At 45.8% G+C, this 25,969-nt stretch overlaps 1 protein-coding gene across 1 annotated transcript; it reads left to right on the plus strand.

The window, feature by feature from the left end:
- Window positions 1–38: 38 nt before the first annotated feature.
- ACE2 (angiotensin I converting enzyme 2) lies at window positions 39–24,159 on the plus strand. Its single transcript, XM_010581526.1, has 18 exons — window positions 39–214; window positions 3,146–3,304; window positions 5,208–5,301; window positions 5,905–6,048; window positions 7,175–7,287; window positions 7,840–7,948; window positions 8,671–8,768; window positions 10,202–10,371; window positions 11,380–11,606; window positions 12,400–12,544; window positions 14,143–14,241; window positions 14,896–15,018; window positions 15,377–15,549; window positions 16,496–16,554; window positions 20,764–20,864; window positions 21,853–21,969; window positions 23,205–23,403; window positions 24,051–24,159. Exons 1-17 carry the CDS (start codon window positions 107–109, stop codon window positions 23,401–23,403), a joined length of 2,238 nt encoding a protein of 745 aa, XP_010579828.1. The 5' UTR covers window positions 39–106; the 3' UTR covers window positions 24,051–24,159.
- Window positions 24,160–25,969: the final 1,810 nt, after the last annotated feature.

The following is a 25,969-nucleotide window of genomic DNA, read 5'->3' on the forward strand; positions in this document are numbered from 1 at the left end:
TCTTTGGGAGGTTCTCAGCCCGGACACGAATATGTTGGTCCACCTCTGGCTTCTCTGTGGTCTGAGCGCTGTGGTGACCCCTCAGGATGTCACACAACAAGCCCAAATGTTTCTAGAAGAGTTTAACAGGAGGGCAGAAAATATCAGCTATGAGAGCTCCCTTGCCTCATGGAACTACAACACCAACATCACTGAGGAGAATGCCAGGAAAATGGTAAGTGCTCCGTCCTGCTGGTTTTACTGTTGTTTGAGGAACCTGACAGTGCTTTCTAGTTTATTTTGGTTCCACCGTGGTTGGCTGAAATTGGAGCGCTACTTCTTTGGTAGCTGTGGTGTAGTTCCAGGAGGGTAGAGGGGCTTGCTGTAACGTAGCGCTGCCTCGCTGGAGGTGCCTGGGCCACCACCAGCCTCTACAGCCTCGGGCCGGTGCCCGGGCTGCCCTCGCACCACACAGGGATGGCCAGAGGCTGGACGTGTCTCTAGCCATCACCTCGAGTCACCCCGGCGAGCGGAGGGAAAAGGCGAGGGAGCGTTGCATGTTTGGCCCCAGAATCTGAGCTGGATGGAGAGAGGATGCTTCTCCTGCTCACGGTCCACCAGCACCAGTGCCTCCCAGCACGGCGCTTCTGTGCGGGGTCCCTTTCCTCTTGGGGACGGCACAGCTCGGAGGGGTGGTCTTCTCCCGGGGCCTGGGCTAGGTGCTGCCCTGCGGCGTGAAGGAATGGGATTAGAATCTCGCACCTACAGGAGCTCAGGTCTCCCACTTCTAAGACTGAACTAACAGTGGGCTTTTTACTGACACGGACAACGCTCTCTCTTCTTTGTTGCTGAAATTATTTTACTTCTCACTGAATATACAAACATTTTCTGCATGTAGGCTTTCTATTAAATGTTTGCTGATGGTTTTATATAGTGGTCCACACCCTTTACCCAGTGTGGGACCTTCCCCCCTGTCCCCTATCTTCTCATAGTCAGGGCTGTTGGTAGACTGCCTGGAGGTATTGAACTGGGAAAAAATGAAGTGAGGTCATGGATTTCCAAATGCCAGCAGTATAATCTGTAGTCTGGTATGTTGGTTTGAAAGTCAGCTTCTATCTGCAGGAAGAACAACAGCATTTGTACTTACGCTATCTTGCAACACAGTTCTCCCTGCTTCCCAATGCCAACCTCTAGCTGTCCCAGCCAAGGGGGTCTCTAGGCAAGTACCGTGTTTATAAAGAGCAGACAGCCATAATCTGGCTGGTCATGGATACTGCCATGCCTCAGCCTAGCATCTTGTAACCTTGGAGCGTTTCAAAACGAACAAAACCACCTTGAATTTTGTAGCCATGTGTGTTCTAAAGTTAACTCAAGCTTTAGAGAAAAACAATTCAGAGCATAAAAATGAAGCTGAACATACTACATCTACTTTTGTGTAATGGTTTAAGTCTTCCACTTTGTGGTCTTATAGCTTAATTAAAACATGGTTTAATTATCATATTTCTTAATTAAAGCAAGGAGACCGGTTGCTGGAAGAAATCTTAATGACTAATCATTGTCAATCTGGAATGTTTTCCGAGGCACCAGGTACTTAAACTGTAATGTTTCCAAACACGTAAAATGACAGCCCCATATAGTACTTTCAGCATTAATGAGATGATAATAAAATACACGAAGAGATACCAGCAATAAGAACCAATTAGTCCGGTGCTCAGAGAGAACGTTTTCTCTCGCTTGATCTCTTCCGTAGCACTGGTAATAAACCCGCTGCTTCCCCTCCTCCCTTTCTGCTGGAGGAGCAGAGTTAATGAATACTGTCCCTTCTGGCTCCTTCCCATCCATTTTCCTTGTAAATTGGGCCACAAACCCTGTAACTATTCCTCTGACTTATCAACCAGTTCCTCTAATTGGGGAAAAATCAGACAGCAATCTAACTTCTTTCCCCTGGCTTTTGTAGCCAAAGAGCCCCCTCTTCTGCCACGCCGGTCCTAAGGCACCTCTTCGTCCCCGCTCAGGATGAGGAGTTTGGAAAGAGATTTACGCAGCGATGCTCCTCCTCTGGGTGCTTATCAAACTCTTCCCCGCTGAGCAGTGTCAGGGCTGTTTGCTCTGCTCCCGTGAAGGGAAGAGTTTGGAAAACCTCCTGGTGACGGCTGCCCCCCCGCAGAGGGGCTGCGTGGGCAGGGGCAGATGAGGGATGGGATGGCAGAGGGCTTACATCTGCCACCGCCTCCCTCTGCCAGAGCCTAAAGCAGGTACAGTGGGTCCATCACGCAAAGAGCTCCGCAGGCACACGTGGCATCGTGTTTCCTGGTGCCTCAGCAGGGAGGGATAGGTGTTACAGGTGCCCTCTCCACAACCCAGCAAGTTCCGGCATGAGCACCATTAATTAAACTGTCCCAAGGACCCAGGTTAATTGGTACTGTTCTTGTTGCCAGTTAGGATGGGTGCTGATGTGCTAAACTACGTACAAACACGTTAAAAAAAGGTAAGACAGTCCCAAATCCAAATAATGTTCTTATGGTGGTACTTTGTGCGCTGAAATTTGGGAGTTTCAAGTGTCACGGTATGTAATTGCGGCAGTGGAAAAAGCAACCTCATGCAAAACATTGAGGTTTTGCACGCCCAATTCAGGCACCCGTTTAAAGCCTCCTATACCCAAATATAGTCTTTTATTTACCAAAACTTCAGGAACAAGTGATATTTGCATAATGAAAAGACTCAATATCAATATCTTGGCTGGTGTCTATCAGTGCTACTGAAGGAGAAATGGGGAATGACATATGTGTCACAGACCTCTTGTGCCCTGGCTTGCATCTGGTTTCTGTTAAGCACAGGTGGGTAAAGAAAAGCACTAAGGGAAGAATATGTGGTGATTTAGAGTAGCAGGGAACACAGCCAGGTGATGCTGGATAAATTATAACGAGCATGGTGTGAGGGGCCAGTCTTGCTCTTTCCAAAGGAAAATGGTTATCTGGATGTGTGAATGAAACAAAGCCAAAAAGTTCTCCAGCCATTTCACCGCGCAGTGCAAGCGCTCAAGCCGCAACCCACAGGTGGTCTCTGCAAATGAAGTTGTCCCTAGAAGTAATGTTTTTGCCCACTGAGTATATCAGGCTGCACTCTTTTGGTGGAGTAATTCAGGGTTTTTGTGAACCCCTTTCAGAATGAGGCGGCTGCCAAGTGGTCCGCGTTTTATGACGAGGCCTCCAGGAATGCCAGCAGCTTCCCGTTATCCAGTATCCAGGATGATCTCACCAGGCTCCAGATCCAGGCTCTCCAGGAGAAAGGATCATCTGTGCTGCCAGTGGAAAAATATAACAGAGTAAGTTGCTGAATGAAGCTCATTTTTTGTGGGGTGGGTCGAGCTGCTTCCCACAACACCCCCGAGGGATGGCATGGTGCTGTGGGCACCCTGCTGGTGTCAGGATGGTGCTGTGTCCCGGCATCGGTGTGGAGAGGGTCCCTCCACAAGGCGCTCATAGCAGTACAGGACTGGAGGGGTGGTCTGGCTTGGGCAGCTGGTTCCCATTCAAGTCAGCAGTTTGGCCAGGAAATCCGTGCAATGAATTTCAAACACGCACACGCCTCAGAGTTGTCCTTGCACAAATGGCCGGATTAGTCATAAGAGGAAAAGAGGACCCGTGGTGAGTGCTCGGCTAAGTCCAGACCCAGGGCAATGAGCAGAAAGAGGTGGGTGAAAGGACATTCAGTGAGTCAGACGGGTGGAGGTGGAGGAAGACTTTCTTTCTCTGCACGCGTTGCGTTATCAAACCGTGAAAAAGGGGGGATGTTTCTATACAGCGGGCACTGAAAGTGGGGAGGGTTGGTGCCCTCCTTCTACAGAAAGCTGCTGAAGGCCAGCAAGGTTTAGCAACATTCATAATGAGATTTGACGTTTCCATTGACAAGTTTGTGTAAAAGGCATGTATATAGATAACGACTGTATGTGGAACTGGAGTAAGCAGCTATGCAGATGCAAAAGGGATTTATAACCAAACACTTGAGGGTTAAATTAGCTTCCTTTTGCTGGAGATCAAATTGAAACATATCATTGAGATAGGGGATCCTACAGTCCCGATTGTAGAAGGATCCTGAGATTTTTCTGCTAAGATCAGCAGTGTTAACCACCGAGCAAGAAAAGCAGCGGACTGGCTGGATCTCCTGTTTGATCCAAATGAGTTGTCCTTGTGGAAAGACAGATTACCTTGGTGGGAATGCTGACAGTTCATACAAACTTATATTTATTTTGGAGCACAGCAGTGCACTGATGGTAATGCTGTCTCTCTTGAGGAGGTATTTTCTTCAGTATCCTCCGTGTTTAGACACTTGCAGTTTCCTAGATAAATGGCCTCTGGGGATGAAATTGTTGATTCTTGCTTGAAAAGTGACTTTTTGTATAGTCTGATGGGATTCCATAGGAATATTTAAATATTCTTCACTGATACAAAAATTTCCCTGGGCGTCCACTTATTTTAATGCTGACAGAGATAAAGTTAGAGCTAGTCATTAACTACCCCTCCCACTGACAGCTCCACATAGTTCTGATTTAAAGCTTTAAATGAGAAATAACATAGTCCTAAAGGAAAAGCTGAAAGTGGTGCATGTTTTTCTCGAGGTATGAAAACCTGAAAACACTAAAAAAAAATAAAACCAGAGCTATGTAGCATGGCTTCTGAGACAGAGCTGAATGATTTCAGATGCGTTTGGCCTTCAGCTGACCCAAGACATGAGCCATAACTTCTGTGTAATGGAGTATAAGCAGCTCTGTGCAATCAGTGTGATGCGATGTTAAAAACCACAAGCAACAGTCAGCCTGGCAGCATCTGCAGAAGGGCCCTTTTTGCTGCCGTTCAAAACCACAACCTACCTGGAAAGTTTAGGTGGGTCCACGCTTATGGCAGCACATTGCTAAACTTTATTGTTTTATTGCTGCTGTATATTGATAGCTCTCTCGTGACAGTCTGTGCTCATTAAACCCAGAGCTCTGTCTGACTGGATATTAAGGACCTGTAGATTACGTCACATATTTGGGAGATTATCTGTCTTTTCCAGCTAGGTCCTGGTTCAGCAATGCATTTAGGCAAATTCTTTCATTAATCTCTACTCAGCTTAAATGTTAAGCTGGTGGGTGAAGTGTTGAATCAAGCTCTTAAGGAATTAGCCTAATTGGCTGTTATTTTGCACAGAGTGGGTTTCTAATGGGCTATCTCACATCTAACTTGCAGCTGAACACTGTGCTAAATACAATGAGTACCATCTACAGCACTGGGACCGTCTGTAAAATTGGTGAACCGTCTGAGTGTTTGGTGCTGGAGCCAGGTATGGTACTAACGAGTGCCCCTGCTGTGTCCTTTACACTGGGGGTTCAAAAAGAAAAAGCCCAAGGGTGGCTCCTGACTGCAAGAGACCAGGCTGTAGGTTCAATAGCTATATCCTGCTGTCTAAAGCTTAGTCATAATTTAATTGCACCGTGCAGTTCAGGGACCTCCAGCAGGCCTGCTGCCCACGAGACATACTGTCTCCTACTTGTAGTAGGCAAGATTTGGAGAGGGCTGCTCAGCTTGTACGACAGCCTGCCTGTCACCTGGGGTTTGCCTATGTCACAGAAAGTCTGTTTTTTTCCCCTGTCATCAAAGTCTTGTTGGACTCAACGTTGCGTTGAGGCCAGTCCCAAGCATGCTACCAACTTAAGGGAAGCTAATGCAGAGAGAGCATTTAAGGGACTCGTGATCTGCTCTGTGTCTCTTAAAGAGAAGAAGGGGAAAATCTTAAATCAGAAAAGGATATTTCAGTGTATCGAACACAGTGTTTTCTTCTTAGTTTATGAAATTTCTTTCGCTTTGGCTCATTTGCCTGCTGTGAAAGAAAAATAAAGAGATTCTGCTTTTCCAAGGCCTAGTACTTATTTTTTTCTTCTGACAGGTCTGGACGCTATTATGGCTAACAGCACGGATTATCATGAGAGGCTATGGGCCTGGGAAGGCTGGAGAGCTGATGTTGGCAGGATGATGAGACCATTATACGAAGAGTATGTTGAACTTAAAAATGAGGTTGCAGAGCTTAATAGTAAGTCACAATTTTTTTTCTTTTTTTCTGGCTTCCAGAAATTAACAAACATACCGCAGTATTGCACAGGAATTCAAATCCCATACTTTTTTAAACATTGACGAGCAGTGTTTTGCGCTTAATTTGCTCTTGGTGTGCACGTCGCAAAGTGAGAGGCAATGCAGACAGGTGCCATTGACCAGATCAGAGGTCTGTCACCAGCCTAGAACACAAGGGAGATGTCTTTGCTGGCACCTTCCCCAAACACCGTAATGTATCAGTGTCCTTCATTACATACTGCCTTGCCCAGAACTGCACTGCTTGTGGCTTATGGGCAAGCACGCTCAATTTAAACAGCTTCTGAGTGCTGCTGAGTCTTGGTGACATCTCCTTGACGTTCAGCCTTGACGTTCTTGCACTAGCCACAAGCAGTCTTACATTTATAAGCATTATGCCCTAACCAGAATGATCAGATTGGGTAGACCTGGACCAGCAGATGCAGCCAGGTGGTTAAAAAGCTGGAGCTAGACACCAGGAATAAGAAATTATAGTCCAAATAGTTAGACAGGAAAAAAACAAACATTAAGAAATGGTCATTGTGACCTTCCTCCATACCGGTAAGAGAGAAACCTCAGCTATGAGCCATTTCTGCTCCAGGCTTGATGGAGCTCCGTGGACTGGAAGGCTTAGTGGAACTGGGAGCTGAATTTCAGTCCTGGTGTCTACGCATGCCCTGGTGGTTTTGTTGCTCGAGAAGGGGGCCCATATTCAACGTCCATCAGCTTATACCTTCCGTGAGAACCCCTTAGTATCCAGCCTGAGCAGAGGCTGCCCTCCCTCATAGCCACAGGAGCTCCAGTCAGGAGTGACGATGTCCTTTGGCCTCCATCTCCAGCTGGAACGACCCTAATTAGCAGATAACCATGACTGCAATTTCTGCATTTCTTGGAGATCTCCCGTACCTGCACGTTCATGGGACAGACCCTCAGGGGAGCACTCTCCTCCCCGCTAGACCCAGAGCATCTCGCGCTTTGCTTTGCGGGAAAGGCTGCAGGTCTGCCTGGGATCAGCAAGGAGCTCCACTGCTCCTGCAGCCCTGAGCAGTGCCACGTGTGGTGTCCTGATGTGATGCATCTGCGCTTTACAGATTATTCTGACTACGGAGATTACTGGAGAGCAAATTATGAAGCAGACTATCCAGAAGCATACAAATACAGCCGTGAGCAGCTGGTCAAAGATGTGGAGAAGACGTTTGAGCAGGTAGAGGCAGGAAAAAGCTCTCACCTGGGCCACAGGGTTGTGCTTTGTGGTGGTGGGCTTCGGTGTCGGTGTTGTGAAGGAAGACAAGACCTGCTCTAAACTGGCTAATCTCAGTCTACATGGGGTTAACAGACATTGGGAGACATACATGCCATTTTTACCTCTGCAGCCATTCTAGGGCCAGCTTGGTCCCCTTGGGCTGCACTGTGCCAAAGGCTGGGAAAGAGGGAGCTCTGCAGACCCATGCCTGTCCTCCAGGTAGGGCCCATGGCGGGAGGTATGGTCCCCATGGGGTAGATGGCATCCTTGATACGCCGCATCTAAAGTTAGCCATGCTCCCTCCTTCGTACCTGAGCAGGACTTCTGGGGCTAGGTTCTGGACTCAGTGCTTGAGCCCCAAGGCAGGGGGCAAAGCTCAGCTGCGGGTTTGGGGTGCGCTTACTTGCCAGCAGAATTTCGTCAGAGACACCTCTGAGGCTCCCTGTTTAGGAAGGATGAGTGGTGTAGAGCAAAGAGAAAATAATTTGTTTCCTTCTCCTCCTCTGCCTCCAGATAAAACCTCTGTACGTGCAGCTGCATGCCTACGTGAGGCACCGGCTGGAGCAGGTCTATGGCCCCGAGCTCATCAGCTCCACGGGATGCCTCCCTGCTCACTTGCTGGGTATGTCAATGCAGCCGTGTCGTGCGAGCCTGGCTTTGTACACAGGACACTCACCTTCAAGGCACGTGGGAACACAGTAATCTGCCTGTTTACCCAGGATATTAACAAACAGGTTACAGATAAGAGAAGGAGAGAGGAGAAATGGGGAAGAAGTCCCTGGCAGGGATGACACAGGTGCTTAGCAGCAGAGGCAGGTAGGGAAGGCACGTGTCCTTATCCTTGCCAGAGTTGGTGGCACCCAGCTCAGAACTCCAGCACTGGGCTAGGACATTTATCTCCCCTCTGCAGCACTTGCCTTCCTTAGAAACGAGAGTTTCAGAGACTCGTTTTTTCCTTTTAAATCTTAGCCTAAGTTCCCACATTTCATGACTTTGCTTTCAAAGCATGCAACATCAAGCTGCCGTAACTGTAATGTACATAAACACAGCAGCAGCGATCACATGGACGAACAACATGGATGTTCAGTTGTGAATAGACCTTTAGGAAGGTGATCAGTCCTGAAACTGTATTGTACAAGAATAGCTGATCTTGGGGAATAAAAGGATCTTTGATCCTTTGATCTGACTTCCCAGAACTGTTCCCCTCCACATCTGGATCAGACCTGTTTAGATGTATAGGAGTCCCTATTTCAGACACTGCACAATTTATAGAACTGTCTGGCATTTTTGAACAATATGTAATCAACCTTTTAAAGTATTTCTGTGTTTCTCTCTTTTTTGAAGGTGATATGTGGGGTAGATTTTGGACAAATCTGTATGCCTTGACCGTTCCCTATCCAGCCAAACCAAACATTGATGTAACTTCTGCAATGGTTCAAAAGGTAGGACATGCCTTTATGCATTATGTAGCAAATCTAGACGGTATAAAAATTATACACCACATCAGCTGCTCTCTAGAAAACCATAGCTGCCCTAAGACAGACACACCACCAGCAAAGCACTACTTTCTGCATCCTTTTTTTCTCTTCACCTTAATGTGTTCATGCATTTTCCACTGTACCTTTTCCCTCAGCTATTCTCCTCTCTTTCTTCTCCACCGTCTTTGACTGGCTTAATCTTGGCTCCAAGTCTATTTTCTTCAGAGACACCTATCCATTAACATATTGGTTGGTATCAAATCACAGAGTTGGCTGGTATCAAATATGACCTTTGCCAACCATTACCGTAATCAAATAGTTTGTATATTGCGGGGTTTTTTTTGCCAGTCTCCTTTATTTGGATACAGCTAGGAAACTGCAATGCTGCCTGTTATCTTTTGATAACTGCATAGCACCATAAGGTCTGTGCTTGAGATCTGTAGTGCTAACAGCCATGACAGCACCTTCAGCAGACAGAGAACATGGTATAAAATAAAAAGTGATTGGTGGAATTTGATTTCTGAAATGTGATTATTCACCTGAAATCTACCCTCCTCTCTTAGGGAGCACTCTACGCAAATGTTATGCTGGCAAGAGAAGGAATAGTTAAATTTGATTCATAAGCAGTTTGCACAAGTCTGCATTAATCTCACCTCCATTTCACAGTACTGACCCCCTTGTAGTCATAAATTTGTGTAATTGAAGTACCACCGTGAGGAGGGAAGCATTACTTACAGAGCCTCGGGGCAAAGGCTGGACTCATCCTTGTTGGTGGATGTGCCCAATTTAGGATTCTCGTCCAGCTGAGCTGTCTGCCACCTAAATCTCTGTGAAAACTCAGTCCAGTAAATGCAGAGTTCCTGCTATGTAGAATAATAAAACTGCTGAATGACAAAAATATTCTGGACATTAACATGCAGTTACAATCTGATCAGTAACTCCTCTAGGTACATTTGCCAGGTTTTATGGTTCTGGCCACGATTTCCTCTCATTGCTCGTCTGCTGGGAGGGCAGCTCCACTGCCTCAGATGAGTTGTCCCCGACTGAAGTGGCTGAAAGGTCGGATCCCAGATCTGACGTGTCACTGACAGGAATGCTTTTTTTATCTTCACTACCTTAACTTTATTGAGGGCTTCTCTGCTCTGGGTCAGGTGCTATCTGCCGAACCTCTGAGTGCAGAAACCTATTTTGTTCGTGGGGAAAACACTTAATTCCAGTTCCCAGCAGAATTTACAGAAGTGCTGAAGGCAGACACTGCCGTCTTACTCCCAGTAAGTCAGGTGCTGCTCTGAAGTGGCTGGGAGATAAATATGAAGTCAGCTGCCCTGTGTTAAACCAGACGTCGGGATCAGGCTCCGTGCAGAAGCGGTGGTTAACGGTGGCGTTGTGTCTTTCAGGAATGGGATGCAGTGAAAATATTCAAAGCTGCTGAGGCCTTCTTCACCTCCATCGGCCTCAGTGCAATGACTGAGGGCTTCTGGAATAATTCTATGCTCACAGAGCCGGCCGACAACAGGAAGGTTGTCTGCCATCCTACGGCGTGGGATCTGGGGAAAAATGACTACAGGTACTGCAATTACTATGACCCCTTTTTATACATCTCCTAGAACATTCATATTTTCACTAAACGTACACCATGCTGGTTTAAGTTATAATTTTTCCTTATTTATTATTTTTTTCTGGCTAATAAAAGGGGAAAGCAAGACAAGAGAGCAGGGATCCTGCAGGACTGTAAACCTTTCTGTGTAACTTCTGTGAAGACCTAAGGACTGCTCTCAAATTTAAGCAGAGAAGTGACTATTATTTTTATCAATTAGAGAAATAATGACTATGTTCTAGGGCTTAAGGAATGAGCAGAAATGCGGGTGCTTGTGGATACCACTGAGATTTGTGGACACCTGCACATTCTGCAGCGATGGCATAGGGTCCTTTGGTCACAAGTGAAAACCTCCTGAGAGCCCACCATCTGTCTTTAGCAGATATATCCAGTTTCACGAAAATCCATCAATCTCTTCCATCTTTGGGAAAGGAGAGGGACAGCAAGTTCCTGGGGCAAATCCAGTCCCCACAGTTACCCTGGGAAAGAGGCTGGTCCCCAGCTGAGCCCTAGTGAAAGCCGCCGGCCTCACACCTCCGCAGTCTGGGGAAGATGAAGGGAAACCCTGTTATTAAATAGGATTTACACACAGATGAAGTAGCAGGAGTCATTGACACACAGGTTTTTTTATACTACTCTCTGCCTAAGATTGATGGTGGGTACCCACTCCAACACACACAGCGAGTTTATCACCAAGTTTCGGAGAGCAGCTGCTTCTCACAAACGGCAATTTTCTCTGACTCCAGGCACAATTTCGAGGTTGCTGAAAGCGTTTTGCCGAGTTGCCCTCCAAGCCTTGCTCTTGCAGGAGGAGCTGCACCCCATGTTAGGATGTGGCTGCCCGGGTTTTGCGAGGGGCGAGGGGCATTCCCGAGCTCCGGAGGATGCTCTGCCCCGCGGTTGCGGCAGGCAGGGACCGGGCGGCAGCTGGCTGGGCCACCCTCCCTCTAACCACAAACACTTCGCTCCGGTGCGCAGGATCATGATGTGCACCAAAGTGACCATGGACGACTTCTTGACCGCGCACCACGAGATGGGCCACATCGAGTACGACATGGCGTACTCCGTGCAGCCCTACCTGCTAAGAGACGGTGCCAACGAGGGCTTCCACGAGGCCGTGGGTGAAATTATGTCACTTTCTGCAGCCACTCCTCAGCACTTGAAATCTCTTGACCTCCTAGAGCCAACTTTCCAAGAGGATGAAGGTAAATAAATGCGTAAATATTATATATTTAAGTGAAAGCACTTGCAGGCCTTATTTTGTCGCAGAAGATGGTGTCTGCAAAATGAATGATCGACCGAGAGGCTTCTGAAGTTCTTACCCCACTAACTTACCAGAAATACTGTTTTTTTCCCAAATCACATCGTGAAGCAGGGATCACTACTTTATAATGCTGCTACTTAATTTAGAAACAAATAGCTAGCACTGCATTACCTTCAGTGCTAAACAACTCATCCCAAAATCTTCATAGTTCAGGTAGGTGAGCCTCCAATAGTCTTTTCAATTTCTGTTGCATGAATCCGTACATATCTCTACCAAGGTACGTATTTAGCAGTTCAAATGAAAGTGAAACCTTGAGATTTACATCTCCACTTAAGTGAATACTGAGTGGACAATGTAGTTAGGCCCTGATTATAATGCTGCTTGTCTGCCTTCTTTGAGTACTACCTTATAAGGATAGAGATGTACCAAAGTCTTCAGCTCAAAATTCCCCAGAGCCTGGGAAGGTTTTCAGTGGAGGATAATGAAATGTAAATGCCAATGGGCTAGGTTATTTAAGAGGTAGGGGGGAAAGAAAGAGAGACAAAACTGTACACAATACCTAAGTGATCTTTTCTCATGTTTTTTCAGCAGTATTCTTCATTTCACTTTTTCCTTAGTGAAAATCTGTAATTCAAACCAGATGTAAGCATTAGCTGTAAAAGGAAGCAACTTTAGCTGTCTAATCAGATACTAATTGCTACCATAACCATTACCTTAACTGCTTCTCTCTTCAGAAACTGAAATCAACTTTCTGCTCAAACAAGCGCTAACGATTGTTGGAACAATGCCTTTTACTTACATGCTGGAGAAGTGGAGATGGATGGTGTTTAAGGGTGAGATTACAAAGGAGGAATGGACGAAGCGGTGGTGGGAGATGAAGTAAGTTTGAGAAACAAAGAGGATTTTTTGCAAATGAACTTGCAAAACCAACTCTTTGTAGTTACTCAACATACTGAGGTGCCTGTGCCCCCATAGGGCAGGATCTGTCTCTCAGGGTGTTTCTACAAAGCCCGGCAGAGTGCCGGCTAGAAACACCCAACCTGGTGCAGACAACGTCTCACAAGCCGTGTATCCCCGTTAGCACTGTGTAGAGCCCCAGGCAGTTTACTCTGCCTCTCAGCAGACTTTCTCCTAATTTCTAATGTCAGCTTCTCTGATAAAGACAGCCCATGGCCTGTGCACAGGGTGTCCCAGATCCCAGGATCAACATTGCTGTCCCCCCGCCGCGTGCCCCAAGAGATCTTCATGGCTTAAGTACAGCCCTTCCCTGAGTCTCATCGGGCATACGCTCTGGTTTGCTTCCCACCTTCTGAAGGACAAGTGGAAAGTGAAGTTCATTGTACTTGCCAGCCTGAGAAGCGTATAGATCTCAGCCTACCAAAAACGTGTGCACACTTCTCTGCTTTGTGTTTCCTCCGCCTTCTGGAGTGGTTTTGGAGGCAAATTATCTGAAAGACTCCATACTGATTCTTTCCTTGCTGATGTATTAAGATAGCACCTTGGTCAAGAAAATACAGTTCTCTTGGCAAGTAACATCCAGAGGTGCCTTTTCAGATTATGCCCGCCAACCAATCTATTTTCAGCACCTGGGAGCTCAAGATTAAAAAGCAGTTTGATTCAGACTGGAGTCTGTCATTTCCCAGGTTGGTTATCATGGGGGCAGAAAATGCAAAGAAACCAAAGAAGCCCCACACTGAAAATGGAGTCTGCACTTTAAAACATGAACACAAACAGCAAGCCTCCATCAGCAAACAAAATCTATAATAAAACTTGATATAAGCAAGCCTCCTGACCCACTGTAAAAATCAGTCAGCTTTGATTTATTCAAAAGTAGCAGAGATGTCAGAGAAACAGAGAATGACAAATTGTTCAGGGAAGCTTATCACATCTGTTGTAGCAGCACTGCAAAGCTCTCTGCTGGAACAAGACCTTGAAATACAGGTTTATGGAAAATATTTCCATGTAAACTTATTACCATTTTCAGAATTTTGGGTGTGGATTTGTTTCCATAGTACTGCTCAGGAAACATGCTCTCAGGAGAGGAGAATAAAAAGAAACCTCATCTCCAGCGCAGTGGTGCAGCAGGCCATACAACTTCTGGGTCACCCAGTCTCTGCGTGCACTTACCCAGCACAAAAACACAAGTGTTAGTCTCCAAACTTGGGATGGCCCAGGGCATGAGGGGTGTGTGTGTGAAGCTCGTGTCTTGTAGATTTTTTCATACCACTAATTACTCCCTGCACACTCTGCTATCATACAAATCCCTTCCTTGCACTACCAGTTTCAAAGCAGCTGCTTCTTTGTGGTCTCCAGCTGTGGAGCAGTAGTCATTTGGGGTTACTGGGAGCTGGATGGACTTCTGTTTGGAAGTGAGAGAGGAGTCCTTACTTATCAGACAATACAGAGGAAGAGCAGAGTCAGATTATTTTTCCTTATTATCTATTAACAGAAATGCTGTGTTTTTCCTTCATCCCCAGGAGAGAAATAGTTGGTGTTGTGGAACCAGTCCCTCATGATGAAACCTACTGCGACCCTGCAGTGCTGTTTCATGTGGCCAATGATTACTCATTCATAAGGTACCTCAGTGTTTAATTCATGACTTACATTTTGGGTACAGAACAAGCCCCGACTACCTAAACCACCTACTGTCTCAGGTCACAACCTTATTTTGTTTAAAGTCCTGACCGAAGGTCACTGATGTCAGTGGAATTTTTTCTGTGGACATCAGGCACTGCTCCATAGCAATCTCTGAGCAGTGAGGAGGCTGCTGAGCTTCTTGCCGAGCAGAGAAGCTTCGTGCTGCCATGGAACCTGCAGGAGCACATCTGTGTGTGCCTCCTGGGCAGACAGCATGCCCCGTACCGCTGTCACTCGGGCCATGCACACGCAGCCCTGGAGCAACCAACTCTGGATGTCCCTCCGCGTCCCAGCCATCTCGTTTTAGAGGGCTCAGCCAGAGCAGAGAGTCGGGCCTTAAAAACCTTACTTGCTCCTGGTTTATGTTGCAGCAAACAGATCTGGGGCTCTTCTGCTGCATTTGGTCTTGGCATTTTGTTAAATCTGAGTTGGCGTAGCCTATGAACATCAGCTGGCCTCTCTCCCTGCGGTGCAGCCTCCCAGGCAGGAGCGCCGGCTCACAGAGCAGAGCTTCCCAACGGCCAAGGGCTTGCATGTTTCCTTGCCAGATGACTAACAAAACCTGTGCCTCCCTTCTCCTTCCCTTCCTTTAGGTATTATACCCGCACCATCTATCAGTTCCAGTTTCAGGAGGCACTTTGTAAGGCAGCTAAACATACCGGCCCTCTTCACACATGTGACATTACCAACTCCAGTGCAGCTGGTCGGAATTTGAGGTAACAAAGCAAATTTCTCACAAATAAATCAGACTATAAGAAAGCCTAATTCATCCTTGCAAGCTTCTGGAGTCAATGAGGTTGCATCAAGAATAAACCTAGCTTGAAAATTTAGCATATATCTACTCAGTTTATTTTGAGAAGTTGACTAAATTTATGTCCACTGAGGATCAAAACATCAAAGGTTTAATTGTCTGTTAATGAGAAAATAATTTATTTTTATTAATAGGAATGATGGGAGGAAGGAAGGAATTCAGAAGCAAAAAAGAAAACTTTGATACCAATTGCAGATTGTTTTGCTAGATGTCTAGATGGAACATGGCAATAACATATATTACCTCTCCTTCCACATACACAGGCAATTGCTTGAATTAGGCAGATCCAAGCCCTGGACTCAAGCACTGGAAAGTGTAACAGGAGAGAAATACATGAATGCAACACCCTTGCTCCACTACTTCGAACCTTTATATAAGTGGCTGCAAAAAAACAATTCTGGCAGATACATTGGTTGGAAAACAGACTGGGCTCCATGTACGTATGGCTTGTGGGTGAATTAAGGACACTTGGTATTCCTCAACCCTTGACCAGCAAAGTCCCTCTCTCTTGTAGCTGTTGAAGGCTCTTCTCCCTAGGGAAGCAGGGTTATGGGAAATACACACTGAGCAGTAAGTTTTACTCATGGGAAGGCAGACTGGCTTCCTCATGGCCAAAGCTGGAGAAGTCAGCAATCACGAGGTTTGTCACAGCCTCACCCCCGTTTTCAGAAATAGAGTTTATTACTTTTTTAAGTAGTGGCAGCTCTAAGAGTATGGGATGGCTGTGCACAGGGAAGAAAGACTGTAGTCTTGGTCTTGCCTGAGAGTGGTGCGCCTGTTCTGCAAGGCTGGGAGCCACCAGTCCTGGGAGCCAGAGGACCCTGAGGTGGGAGCATAGGGGCAAACCAGTACAGAAGAATTACTAATCTTTTGTTTGCTGTCATGTGCTATTCAAAGATGGGGGCTCAAAGGGAGGAGACCTTGGTAAAATGCATTTTTCAGCCTATTGTTGTGACATTGAGTGTTGAACCACCCAGGATATAGATGTGTAATCACTGTCAGTACTGGAGGGCACCGTACCTCTTACAGTGCTGTGCCAGTCTCTAATGGTGGGATTCACCCAACCAGACACTGACATCTGCAACTGAGCTGCTCATTCCCAATGGCGGGAATGAGGCATTTCCTTTGGGAAATGTCTAAAGAAGACCAGAGGGCTGCACTCCCGATGTGCTCGCTCCTTCTGTCTACTACAAACCCTGACTTGGGTGACTGACAGCCCAGATGCAGAAGTTTGCGGCAGAGCTGGCTGAAGGGAAACAAGATCAGTCCCACCAAGCTGGCCAGGGGAACCTGTAAGGAAACTCCAGCCATCCCAGCATTTCCCAGGGACAGCCTTTCTGTCGCTGCAGCTCTGACGTGGCCCTTGTTTCTTTTTAAACCAGATTCTGGCAATGCCATCAAAGTGCGCATCAGCCTGAAGTCAGCGCTGGGGGACCAGGCGGTAAGTGTGTGTGCGCTGTGGCACTCGTTCCCATTGCTCAGGCAACAGAGATGTTGTGCTAATGGCTCTCAGAAAATAAGGCAGGGTATAGCTGGTCTTTGCGTCTGAAGAGTGGCATCAGCTCAGGTGAAGGGTTGTCACATAAAAGATGCCTCATCTGGGTTTGTGGTCAAGATTCCCTCTACAGTTAGTGGAGGGACCTCTCCAGGGAGTGATCCCACCCACTTTAAGACAGACCTCGCAGCTAGATGACTTGAGTTATTCTGTGGAGGTACTGATCATTTTTTACCTGCTACAGGACAGGACTGGAAGGTTAGCATAGGAGAACCTGTGTACCTGGAAACAGCTATATTCTTCCCAGCCGAGCTGATGTGTCTAAATAAAGCCTCTACCTAATTTCTTCTAATTTCCATTATCATGGCTATGGTGGCTGCCTTCAGAAATTATTATCAGAGCAGCTACTTTACATTTAAATGTGGGGCTAAAGCAGAGGGGTTGAATCCCACTCTCTATTCTCAGATGCTCTTGGTTTCACACTGAAACACTTCTGTCAGCATTCCTTTGTAGATTTTTGTTTGCCTGTCTGCTGCAATCTTTCCAGGCCCTGATATATTCAGCTGCCTCCCTGCCCTCCAACCCTTATGCAGAGACAGCTTTGTTATTAAGATTGCGGGGGGGCAGTGCAGCTGCTTCTGTTTCAGACGAGGAGAAGGGCTTTCATTCCCAAGAGCTTGTCTGCTTTCCCCAATTATACCAGCTGGTCCAATAAAATGTATTACAGCAACTGAAAGAACTCAGCAAAGCCAAAGATGGCTTTTAAGATTTTAAGCAGAGCATTGGCTTAGCCCATCTGCTCAACCCAGGCTGAAAATTTGTTCCTTATTCTAGCTGTGCCTCTTTATGCTAATCTGACGGAGGCAGCAGAGAAGGCTTAAGTGCAGACACTTCATTCCTGTTAATAGCCATTTTCACCTTGCAGAACATTAGTAATTTTCCAAGAACGAGTATGTCATCAGGAGGGTCATTTAGACCTGCACGTTGGAGCCTATGGGACTAGCAAGGACACAATACCATGCGCTCATTTTTCATACGAATTGGTGCTTTTGCTTCTATCACTCTCTCACATGCAAGCCCCACTGGAGTTTTATTGCTTCCTAGACCACTGAGTCGAGTTAGATACAATTCAAAACTGATACCAACAGCATGAAAAGGTTCCATATTACAACATATTTATTAGTCATTATGGTTAATGTTTAGCTTAATACCATTTTTATGCCTGCCTTTTGCCATCATAGTCTTTTGTTGTGCAATTGAGCAGCTGTAAAACAATCTCATACAGATTACTTAATTTGAATTATTGCATGGACGGTAGGTTCCTAAGCTCTGAAGAGCCAGCCATGCATTTTCCTCTCAAAACCAGCCCACATCACCAACTTGCAAGAAACTTTTCCATTCAGCAGCTTTCTGCCTCCCCACAAATTTCCCTTATGCTTTGCTCCCGGGGACATGAGGCTGAATGCTGGTATGTCAGCAGCGGGTAATGGTACATGCATGAGCTGGCACAGAGAAAAGGCAGGGGGAACCTCGGGCAGGAATCTCAGCCCAACCACACAGAGCAATATGTTTTGGCTGCTTTGTGCGGCTCACAGCGCACAGAAGCTGGGAACCCTGTGCAACTGTTTGTTTAAGATGTATTTCGAGCTGCTTTGCACCGTTAGGGCAGCAGAAAGCATTCTGAGTATGCCAGCAAATCTTTCTGGATTTCTGCTCTTCAGCATTGGATAGAGCAGAAGGGGAAAGATCCCCCCCTCTTCTGCAGAGGGAGAGCTGCGCTGGGGCGGCAGTGGGGGCAGTCCTGCACCTCCCAAACACAGACCCTGGCTCTTACCAGCAGGGAACTTTCAATAGCCCAGAGATCTGGCAAACTAAGCACCCAGACTCATGGATGGGCTTACGCCAGCTGTACCAGAGCATGTGCTGCCGCAATTACCCTGCTAATTGTTTTCAGGCTGATGAGATTAAAGCTGCAGCCGTAGCATCGCCGGATAACCGGTGTAGCTGATGAGGCTGAAACACCCACAGCTTTGCTTCAGCTGGGGTTTTATGAAAGTGCCCTCCCAAAGGAAACCGCTGCAAGACCCCCACTGAATCGCTTGGGGTCGGTCTTATTTAAAATAAAGGGTTCCAGGAGTGTCAGCCCCCCTGACCACCACTTGAACACGGGACCCCTCCTCAAACATCAATTCAAAATTCGCCCCGGGGTCAATGTCATACATGTGATTACATTGTAAAAGACTGGCACACAAGACAGCCTTAGGGAACGGAGAGCTGTCAGCCTACAGGCATTTAGATGTATTTTACAGTGGAAAATCCTTTTTGAATCGGGGGCCAGACTTGCACCATCTTTCAAGTCACATGTGGGATCTTGGAAGGAACACACCATAACAGAGCAGAGGCACTTGGCAAAGTTCATTTCGGTCTGAAAGCAAAGCAGCGAGCACCAAGGCAGGTTTCTGAGATGCCTTGGGAAGGCGTGTGGGTAGTCATTACTCAAACACAGATCAGAAGCCAGCCAGGTACTTCCCATCCACACAGCCAGTAATGGTATTTGTAAAGGCACTTGAGAGGCACAGTGGCAATTAGAATACATTAGACTGAAAAAGACAAACTATACGCTGCGGAAACGCATAAATGATTAAAAAGCTAAGATGCTAAGTACAGAAAGCAGCAGTAGAGGAATCAAGCTCAATTAGCTCCTGGTTAGGAAAAAAAAAAAAAACACCAAATAAAAAAAAAGCAAGCACTGCAGACCCTAAAGATGTTGGGATAAATGAAAAATTGCAAAACCCCCACAACATCATTGTCGGCTGTGACGGTCAACACTGCCAGCTGCCGGAGACAGCAGCGGTCGCGATGGAAGGTGCTCCGGCGCAGGGCTTTGCCTGCCCCTCGGCCAGCAGGACAAAGCCGGGGCCATTTGCCGAGGCAAACGGGACTGACTCGGAGCTTCGACCCCAGCGAGCGGGAAGAGCCAGAGCTGGCACAGCCCCGGCCCTCCGCACGCCACGGGGCTGCTCCGACAGCCGTGGCTTTGGGTCGCCGCCGCGTTTCCTGGGGGCTGATCCCGCACGGATTGGCGACAGCCGGCTCTTTCCTCCCGGGTATTTCTCTCCCTTCGTTTTACATCGGTGTCGAGAGGAGGACAGGGCTGAAAAACGTCGCTGGGTTTTATAAAGCCCGTTACAACAGCGCTGCTTCCAACCACACCTTCCTGAGCCATACTCAAGAAAGTCAGGAGCTGTGCGAAACTATCACTGACAGCATTTATAGGCATTCCGGCTCGGGTACCATAAACACAGTCAAATCTAGGCCTTCGGGGGACAAAAAAAGTTGCCACAGAGTTCAAACGGGAATTTTCCCTTTGCGCACACGCAGTGTTGCACAACAGACCGGGCTGCATTATCAGCTCCCGCGGTGGTTTTTGCCCCCTGTGCAGCTCTCGGTTCCTGCCCCAGAGAAGCTGGTTTTGACTTCCACTGCAAATAACTTTGGACTCGTAAGGCAGGCCGGGAGGAGCCTGCGCACAGGCAGTGCATTTTTTTGTATCACCTATCTATTCTCCACGGAAAACCAACAAATATATGCCTGCTGCAGAAATACTGATGCAAAGAGTTTTTTACCAAAACAAAACAAACCCCAAACAAAAATCCCAGCTCGTCAAGCAAATCAATGAGCCACCTTCACACAGCAACCCCACCCCAGGGTTTCTCCTCCTTAAAAGAACAGGTCTGCAAATAAAATTATGTGATTAAAACAAGATCTAAACTATGAAATCTTTAGACTTCAAATGGAATGCACAATATGTAGTAGGAATAATGTTGCTCCTGCTGCCTTTTCTCCCGGTAACGCAGGGAGATGGGCTGGGGCTGCAGCATCTTCAGCAGCCCCGTGTCAGGGTACCAGAAATTGCAGAGGGACAGCATGATGCAGTGCCTGGCAGCAGGGATGCCTGCTTGGTTATTCTCCTGCAGAGCGCCCAAATTAACAGAGCTAAAAGGTTTGGGGAGGTTCCTGGAGTGCTATCATGGCACAAATAAATAATACTGAAGTGCATGCCAGGCATTACAATTGCTATTTCTTTTTAGAATGATTTCTTAGTGTCAGATAACTTGCCATCTCTGATGGATTTCTCTTGTGCTGTTTTTGCAGTATGAATGGGATGAAAGCGAGCTCTTCTTGTTCAAGTCATCCATCGCCTATGCCATGAGAAAATACTTTGCAGAGGAGAAGAAACAGAAAGTCAACTTTCAGTGAGTGGCTTGCTTAATTGTGCCAGCTACGTCTATATTGCTTCTGGTTCGCTAGTGGCATGAATTGGTGGAATTAATTGTGCCTTCTGTCAAATGCAAGGTGATAGCAAACAATGTCAAACATCAGGTGGTTGTAAAAGGCAAGATGCCAGCTTGGTTACATGCTGTCTTTCCTCTTCACCCAGGAGTCTGACGTTTAGCAGTAACATGCTAAAGTTAGGTAACTTCAGTGGATACAGAACGCTTTGTCTCCCACAGCTTATCAGTGGTGGAAGTGAGCCTTGAGAATTTGTGCCTGACGCCTATATGGGAATATCAGGGAAGATACCTTGATTAGAAATAACAATTTCTAACAATGTATGTGTACGATACTGAATATCCAAGAGGTTTTGGGCCAAGGAAAGATAAACCCGATTATAAAGCACTAGAATTCTGCGCAGACTTACTAATCTTATCTAGGTTCACTTACAAGCATAAAATCTATCATCTGAAATTGATTTTGGTAAGAAAAACAACCCTTTTTATTAGGCATCTTCAAAAATTTTCAGAAGCTATCTGCTTAAGCTATTTGATACTACTTTATAGAACATCAGTCATGCAACGTCTAGGATCTACTCCCAGCAGAATATAAGGAAGAAGGATTTTTTTTTTTTTCACTTGGTACTTCATACATGACCTCATTCATAAGACCTGCCCCAAACACTCTCTGTTCTGCAGCTGATTATGTGCTTTGGAAAATTACGCCAAGGATGGTCTTAGGAACAGGATAGACTCTCTCCATCTGAAGTTATGAATTAGCACATAGAAAAAGAAATTCTGTCAGGAAAATTGATTTCAGTTCCCAGTTGAGGTCACTAGGGAGCATTCACTCAGCATAAACTAAAACCCTGGCATTGCTGATCAAACACAACTGTTCACTTGCCCAAATTTAAAGCTAATGTAATCTCAAAAAAATTAAACCCCCCTTTCTCTTCTGTTTCTCATTCAGGATTACAGACATTCATGTTGGGGAACAGACACAAAGGATCTCCTTCTACCTTACTGTCAGCATGCCAGGTAATATCAGTGATACTGTGCCCAAAGCTGACGTGGAAAATGCCATCAGGTGAGATTATGCTCTCTGGGAAAAAGAAAAAAAAACAACCAGGTGGAAGGGAAAGCAGCGCTCAAGTCAGCTGAGGCAGAAGGGGGGATAAGAAAGTCAGTTCTGCAGTTAGCGTGGAAATAGTGGGATGAGAGAAACTGTTATGACAGAAAGAAAGCAGTCCATCTATCTGATGGTGTCTTGGACAACAGCCAATGTAAAATGCTTCAGGGGGCTTGTAAAACTGCCATAACACACATAATTGCATCATACCTTGCCAGGAATTATCATTGCTCAAACTTTAACAGGAACTATCTTATATTCTGCAATACAGAGCACAGTAATGGTGTGTGCATGCACACGTGTTTTCCTCCTCTCATTAGTGAAAATTCAGTGCTAGAATTATTGTTAGCAAGGACCCCAGAATAATGATGTATTAGAAAGACAGCCAGATGTATTTGATTATATAGAAAAGGTCAGAGCAGAAGCTAGTTCCCACTTACGAGTCAATGAAGAGCTCTTTTATAGCACAGTATGACACCACTGTAAGTCATTGCTGTAAAAATAAGTAAAACTGCAGCTCTGCAGATGGTCACGGATAATGTACAGTGGGAAATGAGGGGGGCACAAATCTAAAAGCAGCATCAGCATGAGATGGGGTTGAAAACGCAGTGAGATTAAGTTGGTGAATCAAGGGAGAACATGGCTATGAAAGTCACTGTCCGGTTAGCACTGAATAGTGGAAGGAGAAGTTCAGGGAAAAACAAGGCACAGAAAATACACCAGGGAAAGGGTTTTCAGGGCAGTGAAAAACACAAGAATCAAAACTATGGAAGACTGTATGAGGGAAACAGGTAAGAAGACGTCAAAGCTGTGGTTTTCTGTCACATAGCCAAGAAACTTAGGGATAGCCAAGAAACATAGGGGGAAGAGAATGAGGGGCAAAATGCAAATAGAGAGGGAGATAAGACGGCTGTTTGCCTCATTTCAGTCAATGGTAAGACTGAGTTTAAGAGTGCATACACTGTCTGCACATGTCAGTTAAGCTGCAACAGGTTAAGGGCTTAAGTTACTGTGGTCGTCACTCACCACCCCATGCCAGAAGTAATATGGGTTTAGCAGCAGCTCCTGCGCAGCCTTTTCAACTGAGCAGTTCAGGGGAAGCTTGTCACACTGGAGATTTATAAAACAACTAAAAGCTGTTTATTTCCTTTGAATAAACATGTGAAACTCTTTGAATTTTCTCTTGATGGCAGGATGTCTCGGGGACGAATCAATGAGGCTTTCAGACTGGGTGATAACACGCTGGAGTTTGTGGGCATACTTCCAACCCTGGCCACACCTTATGAACCACCAGTCACCGTCTGGTTAATTATATTTGGGGTGGTCATTAGCCTGGTTGTCATCGGAGTTATTGTCTTGATCATCACTGGGCAGAGAGATCGCAAAAAGTGAGTAATATTTTTGATACTATCCCCACAACCACTGGGAGATGTCCCGATGATTGAATCATTGGGGTGCTTACAAACAGGCTGCCAAATTTAACTGAAGCAAGTTAAGGAATTAAAGCTTGTTATTGCCCTCCCATCAACAGCGATAGCTAAAGGTTGAGCCCCCTGCCTTTCCATGCATGGCAGCTTTGGCAGCTTAGTGCAATATCCCCATCAGCAGTGGTTTAACCAAGGCAGCCGGACGCTGCGGCCGCAGGCGGCTGCGGTGTGGCCAGGCTTCTGCCAACCCTGCTGCAAGGTGGATGGAGTGGCCTGTTGGGAAGACAGTGCCTTCTCCAACAGCAGAGCTGCCCACATTCATCAGCACCTGCGGTTTTCAATAATCTTGTTGGAGGCTGTCCAGTAACGTAATTTTCCTTAAATATTACTGCATTAACAACAATATAACTGGGCTGGTTTTCTATGTCTTTCCATTCATGGGTTTCTAAGAATGTAGTAGGTTTGCTGCAGTTCCCCTTAAACCCAATACAATTCCTTTTATATAAATATTCCCAGTTAAACACAGTATTATTTACAGCAGGGGATTCTGGGGATCCAGAAGGGCTTGGAACAAAACAGGGGCTTCTAACATAAAATGAATTTTCATTACAGGAGAGCAAGAGGAAGTAGGAGTGAAGCAAAATCAAACTGTGAACAGGTGAACCCTTATGATGAAGAAGGAAAAAGCAATATGGGTTTTGAGCCATCTGAAGAGACACAAACATCATTCTAGAAGATGTGGGTACACTAAGGGTTTCTGGTTTTCTTCATTTCACTTTTAACAATAGTGCCTAGCAAGGACCAAAACAGTATGGATGTCATCAAACATAATGTCTTCTGGTTGACCATTAATCTACTGGTTCACAGACAACAGCAACTAAATGTGCTGTTTATACGGTAACTAGAAAACATGCAAAAATTGAAGATATATGTCCTGTGGCTTTTCTATGAATTATGCACATAATATTACACACTATTTGTGCTGCTTTTCGTAAGTGTGCTGCATCCAACTTCTGTTTCCTCTGTAATGAGATACAAAAATCTTGGAAGTATATAGTTGTATACAGATCAGGACAGACATAAGAATAACTCACATACTCCTAACGGCCACGAGGAACATCCTGATCTTTCCAGATGGAGACTTCAAAAGTGTATCTAATAGACAGTGAGAAAAAAACCTGACCACCAGAAGAACCTTAGTGAAGAACTCAATTTGATATGAAATATCCAATTTTGCACCTTCAGGAAATCTGTATCAATGGAAAATGGATACTGGATGAAGACTAACAAGCACTGGAACTTTGTTAGGAAGTTGTAATATAAGTTATTTTTTTTAACTGTTTGCTTGATAAGTATTGTAGAGACCAAATAGCCCATGTTCCCTAAAAAACCAAACCAAACCAAAAACCCTGTGTTATGTTGTCATCTAAAAATGGAATAAACTTCCTTAATACTAAATGATCAAAGGTTTGGGGTTTTTTTTCAGTACCTTAGCCATTGCCTCCACTATTACAAATACTGCAAATACAAATTGCACCGTTACATACAGGGGACAGTAGATTGAGGCTTGCAAGGTTCAGGTTGCACCTGAAAAAGAAAAGCTGTTCACAGGGAGGGTAGTGCAGCACTGGAACAGGTTGCCTATTCCATGCTCTGGGAGAGGCTGTGGGATCTCCACCTTTACAAGTCTTCAGAGCTCAGGTAGACAAAGGTACGGCTGATCGATTGGTGGGGACAGTCCCACTCGGAGTGAGAAGTTTGGCTAGATGATTTCCAGAGTCAGCATTTCTTTGTCTTGTAGGTCCCGTGCCATACCTGCCGCGATACCCGTGAAGTTGTTCTGTACGCACCAGGGTGACCGAAGGGCACAAGGTGTCTGCTCAGCCCTGCGTTCCGACAAAGAGCCAGCACAAACACGAGCCTGCATCAAAAACGTTCAGCAAATGCACAGACTCCTAAACTCATGGGCCTCCAGAATGATCAGAAACTGTAGAAAGCAATCAAACATATATCTGAAAACACACAGCTGGACTCTGTGGGCTCTCAAAGCACTATCCTAATGCCCCACACTCATTTCCTATTTAAGAGACAAGACTCAAATGAGACAGTACAAAATGGTAGGCAGATGATACTGATTAACTGCAAACTAGGGAGGAAGGTAAAGGAATGAAAATAATTTTTCTTTAAGTTGCCTGCCTACACCACATATCCCATTGCCATAACATCCCCAAACCTTAGTACGTTAGCTGATCTTTTAAGGTAAATAATTCAACTATGTGTGGTCTTCCCACTTACTGTGCAGGAACAGAAAAAGGGAATGGCAAAGCTGGAAACAATCAAATAATGTAATTAGTCATGCCAGCCATCTTCAGATCTGTTGTTAAGATTAACATTTCCGTTAAGGCAAGGCGTTCATTTCAAAGCGATCAATTTTAAAAGCTGTGCTATGAATCAAAAAACACCATTCAGAACTGTCAACACATAAAGCCACTAAAAAAATACAGCGGGATGTTGGAAGAGCAGAAATAAAA

The sequence above is a fragment of the Haliaeetus leucocephalus genome, unplaced genomic scaffold (genome assembly GCF_000737465.1).
Source record: "Haliaeetus leucocephalus isolate CR32 unplaced genomic scaffold, Haliaeetus_leucocephalus-4.0 Scaffold795, whole genome shotgun sequence".
In the NCBI taxonomy this organism is placed as follows: Eukaryota; Metazoa; Chordata; class Aves; order Accipitriformes; family Accipitridae; genus Haliaeetus; species Haliaeetus leucocephalus.